General features: G+C 41.1%; 1 protein-coding gene across 1 annotated transcript; it reads right to left on the bottom strand.

The window, feature by feature from the left end:
• Positions 1 to 677: 677 nt before the first annotated feature.
• Positions 678 to 5,584, bottom strand: si:ch211-212d10.1 (granzyme-like protein 2). Its single transcript, XM_039001868.1, has 5 exons — positions 5,483 to 5,584; positions 2,746 to 2,908; positions 1,967 to 2,096; positions 1,523 to 1,750; positions 678 to 1,365 (listed from the first exon to the last, which is right to left on the bottom strand). The coding sequence occupies exons 1-5, from the start codon at positions 5,538 to 5,540 to the stop codon at positions 1,234 to 1,236; spliced, it is 711 nt and encodes a 236-aa protein (XP_038857796.1). The 5' UTR covers positions 5,541 to 5,584; the 3' UTR covers positions 678 to 1,233.
• Positions 5,585 to 10,185: the final 4,601 nt, after the last annotated feature.

Genomic DNA, 10,185 nt, shown 5'->3' with positions numbered 1-10,185 from the left:
CCATAGCAACGTCATCTGCCCTTGATCTGGGTGAAATAGACTCCTAAATTGATAGTGCAGTTTAGACGATTTTACAGCTAGCTAGTTAATTCACATGCTGATATTGACTTTGGTATTATACGTTTGCTAGCTAGCTACCTAGACAGCCCAGAGAGAAAATTGCACTGTGGGTTTTGTAGTGAATTTTTAGCTGCAACAGATTTCAACAACGATTTTCACATGTTGCTACCAAGCTTATTATAATGAGAAAACGAAACATTTGTTCACCAAAAATATTGTTTTCACATATTAGTGTTATTTAACACTGTTAATCATAGGAATTTGTGGTTTGGGGTGGATACCCTTTAAGTACCTGTTTTCAATTAAAATGGTAAAAAAAGAACAAAAATAGCATCTTAGCAAATAACAGTTTCTCAAGCAAGAATTTTACTAGGACTGTCTGGGAGTCTGTGTGGGGAGGGGAAAACTGAAAACTAGCTGTTATTGGCAGAGAGGTTTGGAACTCTCTTATGGGTCTATTAACTAACTGATGTCACCAAGCAGGCTGACATTTCAGGCAGCCTTTTCAAACAGCTCTCACACTAAAAGGGCATTATCATAATTTTCACAATTTCACAGTATTATTCCAATCTCATAGTGTGGAAATATATATAAAACACAGGAAATCACGTTTTGGACTGCACTGGGCCTTTAATGTATTTTACATGGACTGTATGTTATTCAGATGTGCACAAGGGGGCAGTCTTGTTAAGATTTTTGGTATGCTCAATGTCTTTTACTGCTCATATATTTTCAATATAGCCTACTCCAAAATGCAGTAAGCAACTGCCAGAAATAATGTGATTGCCTCACTGTTGAAGGGACAACTTGATCAAAGCACCTCTTCTCAGTTTGCTCATATTGATATTCACAAAATAAATGTGTTCAATAACATCAACTCTCTACTTATTTAATCCCACGATTCATAATGTAAGATTTAAAACAGCTGCAGCACAGAACAGGACTTGAAAGCATTGTTTGACCGATGGGAATTCAGAAGCTTCAACACAGAACAAGGAGGTTATAATAACAATCTTTGGCTTACTGCATGTAGGCACACAGACATTAACCAGCACTGTTAAATCAATCAAAAAACATCATAAACAAATTCAGAATCTGCAGTATCATAATCATGCTTCTAGGGACCTGGGTGGCCAAATGAACAAACTGTAGAGGTTTCTGGTCAGTGTCGTATCAATTATTCATGGTGTTGGTGATCCAGTCCAGGTAGTCAGGGATGCGCGTGTAAATGTAGAGTTCGTCTATAGAGCAGGACACCACCCCATAGGCCACACCGTTACAGACCAATGGACTACCGGAGTCTCCCTGGAAATAACACATGTAGACCACGATACTGAACAAATGAACAGGCACATTTCACTTGGAATGATTCATGCCATCCATCAAGGTGAAAGTATTGTTTTCTTTCTTTACTCCCATATTCTTTCCCCTGCAAAATTACATACTTTAAGACGCCACTTACCTGACCAGGTCCATTTAGTCCTGAAGAGCAGAACGCATGGTTGTCTGAGCATACTTGACTCGCAAGCAGTGTCACGTTGAGGTCTAGTAGCACAGAGGATCCTTTGTTTACTCCCCTGATATTGAAGCCCCAGCCTGACACCAGACAGTCCTTGAGCACCTCCTCATCTTCTGTCTGCGGGAGGCCAATGGGTCTCACACGGTTGGTGAGAAGCACATTCTTCTCCAGCTGGGAGGCAGAAAGAGCGGGGATGTCAAATGTTACAACTTACACCCTTAGATATTCTATAACCTACCTTAATAGTGGTAAACTAATTATTATTATTTGTTGTGACGTGTGATACAAAGAAATTGCATACTTTGACATTGTAGCCACATCAACATGCATGCACAATTTCACATAAAAACACTATGAGTAACTTTAGGTCCTAGCTAGGGGATTTACCTTGAGTAGCATGATATCATTATCATGTTCTTCATTATCATAATGTGGATGTGGAAATGCCTGTTTCACAAACATTTCCTGAGCGCTTTCCTGTTGCACGTTGTGGACTCCCAGCTTGACCTTAATGGATCTGTAACATACACAGACACAATGTAATACAATATACTGTAGTCTTACACATATCTGCAGCAGGCAGTAGTGGGTTAATCACAGAGGCTGATTGAAAACATAATGTTAATCTATGTCATGTCAATCTACAGTTTATTCTTGCACTCCACTTTGTTTAGCATGTGCCTTGACATTTCAACAGTCTGCAATACGTCTTAATGGTGTGTGATCCAATGTATTGGTAGGTTTTTCATACTGCACCTTTTATCTCAGCGTTTGGCTATTGGAGCTCTTAGCCCTGGGCTAAGCTGTGTTTCACATCTAAATTCTCCAAAGGGTACGTTAGAAATGCATGATGTCACAATGTGTAAATGCAAAATTAGAAAGAGCTGTGAAACATGGGTTAGCGTAGGATAGCCCTAGCCTAAAAACCGTAAAAATATTCAGGTGTGAAAAACCTAGAGACAAATGTCCTTTTAATAGGTGGGATTGCAATAAATACCAGTGTTTGACTAGCAATAATTTTGCACTTGTTTTGGCTGAAATCTAATTCCCTGCATATAAGGTAGGAAAGAGAAACAGTTGCATGATTTATAGGGCAGACAATGGCTCATATCTCCCCATATATTTGCCCCTGGTATTCTCTCACTAGATAAGCGAACATTACTGACCTCCCATTGCAGTGGGCAGCAGTCATCACAAAGTCCTCTCTCACTAGAAAGCCAGCACAGTTTTTGGGCTTCAGGATGTTGGTGGTAGCCCTCTCCAGGAGGACCATGTAGGGTCTGCTGTAAGGCACGGCCTCCTTGCCCCCATAGATGCGCCCTGCATGCACTGTGACAGCACCAAAAATCAGGACCCACAATATTTAAAGATAGATGTGCATTTTTCATCTTACCCTCATAAAGGTTATGCAATACTTGATGTACACCCCCTCCATATCTATCTGGACATTGAAGCTACCATTTAAAATGTGGCTCTATACTCCAGCATTTTGGATTTAAGATAGAATGTTTCACATGAAGAGACAGTCCAGAATGTCACCTTTTATTCGAGGGTATTTTCATACATATCTGTTTTACCATTTAGAAATGAAAGAACTTTATATATCTAGTCCCCCATGATCTTTGTCCCTCTGTAACTTTCTAACTTTTTATCATTCACAATTCATTTGTGATTACTCATAATCATGGTAGCATCCACATAAATGTAGATGTGTTCAGAAACTATTCTTACGTAAAATAAAAGTGACTCCAAAATGACTCAATACATTACTAACTATTCACTTCCTATTGAGCAAAACATAATCCGAAACACAACCAAAACAAGCTGTAAAAGCATCCAAAAAGTTTGTAAAGCCAAAAGCTTGATGTAGTCATTGTGTGCAAGGAATATGGGACCTACCAAACTTTTAACTACTTAATACACTATAAGTGAATTTGTCCAAATACTGATGGGGGTACTAGATACAGTTGAAGTCGGAAGTTTACATACACCTTAGCCAAATACATTTAAACTCAGTTTTTCACAATTCTTGACATTTAATCCCAGTAAAAATTCCCTGTCTTAGGTCAGTTAGTATCACCACTTTATTTTAAGAATGTGAAATGTCAGAATAATAGTAGAGAGAATTATTTATTTCAGCTTTTATTTATTTCATCACATTCCCAGTGGGTCAGAAGTTTACATACACTCAATTAGCATTTGGTAGCATTGCCTTTAAATTGTTTAACTTGGGTCAAACGTTTCGGGTAGCCTTCCACAAGCTTCCCACAATAAGTTGGGTGACTTTTGGCCCATTCCTCCTGACAGAGCTGGTGTAACTGAGTCAGGTTTGTAGGCCTCCTTGCTCGCACACGCTTTTTCAGTTCTGCCCACACATTATCTATAGGATTGAGGTCAGGGCTTTGTGATGGCCACTCCAATACCTTGACTTTGTTGTCCTTAAGCCATTTTGCCACAACTTTGGAAGTTGCTTGGGGTCATTGTCCATTTGGAAGACCCATTTGCGACCAAGCTTTAACTTCCTGACTGATGTCTTGAGATGTTACTTCAATATATCCACACAATTTTCCATCCTCATGATGCCATCTATTTTGTGAAGTGCACCAGTCCCTCCTGCAGCAAAGCACCCCCACAACATGATGTTGTCACCCCCGTGTGTCACGATTGGGATGGTGTTCTTCGGATTGCAAGCCTCCCCCTTTTTCCTCCAAACATAACAATGGTCATTATGGCCACAGTTCTATTTTTGTTTCATCAGACCAGAGGACACTTCTCCAAAAAGTACGATCTTTGTCCCCATGTGCAGTTGCAAACCGTAGTCTGGCTTTTTTATGGCGGTTTTGGAGCAGTGGCTTCTTCCTTGCTGAGCGGCCTTTCAGGTTAAGTCGATATAGGACTCATTTTACTGTGGATATGGATACTTTTGTACCTTATTCTTCCAGCATCTTCAGAAGGTCCTTTGCTGTTGTTCTGGGATTGATTTGCACTTTTCGCACCAAAGTACGTTCATCTCTAGGAGACAGAGCGCGTCTCCTTCCTGAGTGGTATGACAGCTGCATGGTCCCATGGTGTTTATACTTGCGTACTATTGTTTGTACAGATGAACGTGGTACCTTCAGGCGTTTGGAAATTGCTCCCAAGGATGAACCAGACTTATGGAGGTCTAGCATTTTTTTCTGAGGTCTTGGCTGATTTATTTTGATTTCCCCATGATATCAAGCAAAGAGGCACTGAGTTTGAAGGTAGGCCTTGAAATACATCCACAGGTCAGAAGCTTCTAAAGCCATGACATCATTTTCTGGAATTTTCCAAGTTGTTTAAAGGCACAGTCTACTTAGTGTATGTAAACTTATGACCCACTGGAATTGTGATACAGTGAACTATAAGTGAAATGATCTGTCTGTAAACAATTGTTGGAAAAATTACTTGTGTCGTGCACAAAGTAGATGTCCTAACCGCTCGTCAAAACTATAGTTTGTTAACAAGAAATTTGTGGAGTTGTTGAAAAACGAGTTTTAATGACTCCAACCTAAGTGTATGTAAACTTCGGACTTCAACTGTAGATACATGTATTTATTTTCTAAATGGTAAAACAGATATGTATGAAAATACCCTTATTTAAAATGTGACATTCTGTACTTTCACCTCATACGAAACATTTTATCTCAAATCCAAAATGCTGGAGTATAGAACCATATTTAAAATGTTGGCTTTCTGTCCAAATACATATGGAGGGGAGCGCGTCAGCTGTCTTTTATCAACACTTTTCAGACACAGTTTTTTACTGTACATTCCTTGAATTCCCTTCAGTACAAGTTTGGATTGGTAGTAGTAGACTGCAAAAGTACATCAAGACCCTGAATCAATACATACATTTAAAGTCTAGGTATTTGCTTTCTTTACCTTTGCTGTAGAAGATGAGCATTAGGACCAGAGTACCCAGGTTCAGTGGAATGCCCATAGTGAATGGAGTTCAGTTGAGCAATTGATGTGGTTGGAGACCTGTGAGAAATGTCATTCAGTCTCTTACTACACTCCAGCTTTAAATAGGCCTTGGGGGAGACAGACCAGGAACTAATCATCTATGCATATATTATGAGTGATTGACACTGAGAGTGATGAATGACATAGCTTAAACCCTTTCCTGTTGTGTGCATCTTTCATTTAACGTTGGTTGTGATGTAGCTACTGCCTCTGAACCACTACAAGCAAGACATAAATATTTGAAATGGTGAAACTATAGCTAGGCTAGTTGTTATGGACTATAGGTGTCTTTCGGGAACATCATGGGACTGAAAGGAAAGAACACAGACACATGGATTATTTTTGAGAACTATTTTCTGCTGTAACGAGAGAAGACCCTTGTGGGTGACATTGAACAAATATCCTATGATGATGATTTATGTTTTGATAGGTTTATATGATGTGAAAAGCCACTTCTAGTGTGTGACCCAAGGCTGACTTATAATTGAGTCTACTGGTGCATCATTTAGCATAAATCAGGCCATTTGGCCGACTGTGATCCAAATACATCCGTCATAATTTACCATTCAATGTCTCTGAGGTAGAAGCAGCAGACAGCTTTGAAGATTCCCATTCCCTGTTCAAAGTCATGGCTCTTATAAGAGCCTCTTTGTCTGCCATCGGGCTCCAGAGGTAACGCTATTTCAACGATACCCCAGTCAAAAGAGAGTGTATCGAAATAGGATTGGTTTGATATAAGGGTTACTTGTACCAAGTGCTTTCTGATCTGAGTCATTTGTCTGGTATGAAGAAGGCATTAGAGTCCTTTGGGAAGAAAACAAGAGGATCAAGTGACTCTCTTACAGTATATTATATTAACCTGCAGAGATGACAGTGAGCATCACAGTCAGTTATTCTACTTCCAACCAGAAATCCAAATAAAATTATACCACTATTAGAAATATTAATGGATGGCATAAATCAAATGCACTTAATGATGTATCTTGGGAAAAGTAAAGGAGAAGCTGACTTGAAAGCTATGGGTACCCTCGGTCGTAAAATACCAGTGCTCAACATCGTTATTCTCTTTGAAAATAATATTTGAACGATGTTCCATTTATTCAAGTGGAAAAATTATTTTAGATTGGAATTGAACTTCAGGGTCAATGATTGGATCATGGGCTGTCACACAAGTATCAGAGCTGCCTCAAGGATTTAAGTCTAGATCACTTTTAGGAATGTCCATTAATCTTACACATTTTGCATTTTCCCCATTGGCATGGTGCAATTTGTTTCCAATTGCTTCAGTTGATTTTAGTTCATAACATAATAATAGCAGGGTATTACTAGTATTACTATTTGCCAGAAAAGCAATGAAACAGTTGGCTCCTCTTCTCCCCGTGACCCACGTGAACATATCTATTATTGTACTGTCTCTCACACCCACACACAGGGATGCTGAGGCTGCTTCTGGTTGCCATGCAAATCTAAACCAAAGGTCTGCTTTCTGATACCTTCAACCACATGAACCTCCTTTCTCCCTAAGTGACCCTCCTGTTAAGCTGCTGTAGATACCTTTATGGGATGTGTAAAACCTACCAACCAGAAATGCATAAAAAATTGTGATTTGGTAACAACCTATTTCCCTTGGCTGAAAAGGGTACCCATTTGTTTCTGGTATGCAAATAAACTGACCGCATAGCCCCATGTATGTCTATTACATACCTTCCAGAGTCTAGACTGAATAATACTCCCTTTCATACCTGAGCCACAAGGTTTTTATTTTAATTGTTTGGACTAATGTGCAACAGTGAATTTTGTAAGGAGAAAAGTGGCAGGGAGAAGTGAATGGGCTCTGGGAGCTGTGTGATGGCGTAATGGGAATCACAGGAGGAGGCAGAGAGGAGCTGGACAAAGAGGCAGCCCAGCAGGAGAGGCCTTTACCGTCAGTCTGTCAGCTTTATTGGAACCGCGGGGGTTGAGCTCCGCCTGGTTTAGCCATTGGCCATTGAGGTAGAAAGCGGGGAAAGTAGTTACAGTCGTAAAAAGTCCATAAATCATGCCGCAAATTACATGTTTATTAAGAAGAAAACAAAACGAAAACACTAAAATGAGGACCAAAAAACGGACATTCCTTGACCATCTTATTGAAATCACATATGTGGTAGGCAGGGGATTCATTCCTGGCCCACTGTAGAGTTGTGGATGTGGCATTATGTCTGTAGTATGATCATGTTATAAAGAGGGCTACACCCAGAAACACATGATTGGATCTGTGTGCCGACAACACGACGGTGGTTGGCCTGATCACCGAAGATGATGAGATAGCCTATAGGGAGGAGGTCAGAGACCTGGCAGTGTGGTGCCAGGACAACAACCTCTTCCTCAATATCAGCAAGACAAAGGAGCTGATCGTGGACTACAGGAAACAGAGGGCTGAGCCCACTCCCGTTCACATCGATGGGGCTGTAGTGGAGCGGGTCGAGAGCTTCAATTTCCTCTGTGTCCACATCACTACGTTCTTACATGGTCCACACACAGCAACACAGATGTGAAGAGGGCACGACAACGCCTCTTACCTCTCAGAAGGAATTTGTTGGGGGGCATTGGCCCTCAGATCCTCAAAAAGTTCCACAGCATTGAGAGCATCTTGACTGGCTGCATCCCCGCAACTTCTTGGCATCCGACCACAAGGCGCTACAGACGGTAGTGCGTACGGCCCAGTACACCAGGTCCTCTATATCAGGCGGTGTCAGAGGAAGGCCCTAAACCTTTTCTAAAACTCCAGCCACCCAATTCATAGACTGTTTTCTTTGCTACCGCACGGCAAGCGGTACCGAAGCACCAAGTCTGGAACCAACAGGACACTGAACAGCTTCTACCCCCAAGCCATAAGACTGCTAAATAGTTAGTTAAATAATTAACCAAATAGCTACCCGGACCATCTGCATTGACCTTTTTTGCACTCATTGCATACGCTGCTGCTACTGTTTATTATCTGTTACTTTATTCGTAGTTATATTTGCATATCTACCTCAATGACCTCGTACCCCTGCACATCAACTCAGTACTGGTACCCCGTGTATATAGCCAAGTTATCGTTACTCATTGTGTATTTATTACTACTTTTATCATTACGTGTTTTACTTTTCTATTATTTCTCTATTTTATTTGTCTCTGCATTGTTGGGAAGGGCCCGTAAGTAAACATTTCACTGTTAGTCTACACCTGTTGTTTACGAAGCATGTGACGAATAAAATGTGATTTGATTTGTGTTGATAGGATGGAGAGGTACTAAAGACTGACTTCCTAGTCCTCCATCAGCTCAGTTTTGATTTGTCTGTCCAGATAACTAGCTACAATGCCTCCAGCCTCTGACTGATATCATGCCATGTTTATTATAGAAGTAATCCTTTAGCCACTTGTCCATCGTGGCCTCTGAAGCGGCTCACATGACAGCTGAGTGGTCTATGGGATTCTTGGTTGAGAAAGTAAAAATCAATAGACATAAAATCTGTAGGGGCTCCAGAGTGGCACAGCGATCTAAGGCATTGCATCTCAGTGCTAGAGGCGTCACTACAGACACCCTGGTTCGATTCCAGGCTGTATCACAACCGGCCGTGATTGGGAGTCCCATAGGGCGGCGCATAATCGGCTCAGCGTCGTCCGGGTTTGGCTGGTGTAAGCCGTCATTGTAAATAAGAATTTGTTCTTAAACTGACTTGCCTAGTTAAATAGTTAAATAAAGGCTAAATATTTCTATTAAAAAATATATATCTAGTCTAGATGCTGTTCTTTAGACGAGGGAGGAAAAGACAACTTCAGTAAAACTTTTGATAAGGCACATAAACTGAAATATTGTTTCTAAAGATTGGTGTTTCACAATTCCACAGATGTGGGTTTCAAAACACACATTCACGTGATCAACAATGAAAACTTTGTAAAACCCAGTCGTATGTATTTGAGCGTGTTTTTTTCGAGGAGCAGGGTGAAATCAGGCCATAGTTATGCACGCATTGCCCTCTCTCTCTCTCTCTCTCTCTCTCTCTCTGAGAGGAGAGCTGAAGAAGAAAGGCCCATGTTTGCTTGGGTCCCGCCGGCCCCTGGAAGAGGGCCCTGCCAAACAGACGCACACTAGGCCAGGGGACAGAGAGAGGAGCCCAGAGCAGTAGCTCACCCCAACCACGGGACCAGGGGATGTGACTAGGTCAGTGTTCCCAAATGGTCCCTTACCCCTTTCCACTTGCTGAACCAATGAAAATGCTAGTTTAAGTAGGCTTACCCAAGGAGGATCTCATGCCTTTCCCCTGCATAGAGAGAAAAAATGGGGGTGGATGCACTCCCTCTCTACACGATCATAGGTAATTGCTATTTGTTTGACAGCCTGGACTATTTAGAGAGCCAGAGGTTATGCTGTTAAGCTTCTTGGCAGACCTCTGTGCATGACTTCATCTGATGTTTTTCATAAGCTTCTTTATGACAGCATCAATAACAAAATATTAATGGTAATAGTAAATGATAATAACGTTTGACAGCTGGTCACCTGTGATTCTTTTCACCAAGTATCATGTCGAGACCGAGACCATGGCCAAGTGCACATCCTCTGCCCTCCTCACTTCATTCTATCATTCCTGTATGTTTCC

Source organism: Salvelinus namaycush, chromosome 10, assembly GCF_016432855.1.
Source record: "Salvelinus namaycush isolate Seneca chromosome 10, SaNama_1.0, whole genome shotgun sequence".
NCBI lineage: Eukaryota > Metazoa > Chordata > Actinopteri > Salmoniformes > Salmonidae > Salvelinus > Salvelinus namaycush.
The sequence above is the reverse complement of the archived record's forward strand: the minus strand, read 5'-3'. Positions and strand labels throughout refer to the sequence as shown.

Coding starts and splice junctions, on each gene's coding strand:
- si:ch211-212d10.1 (XM_039001868.1), bottom strand. CDS start 5,540: ATGGGCATTCCACTGAACCTGGGTACTCTGGTCCTAATGCTCATCTTC. Junction 2,909..5,482: donor GCTCATCTTCTACAGCAAAG/GTAAAGAAAGCA, acceptor GTGCTGTCACAG/TGCATGCAGGGCGCATCTAT. Junction 2,097..2,745: donor GCTGCCCACTGCAATGGGAG/GTCAGTAATGTT, acceptor TGTATGTTACAG/ATCCATTAAGGTCAAGCTGG.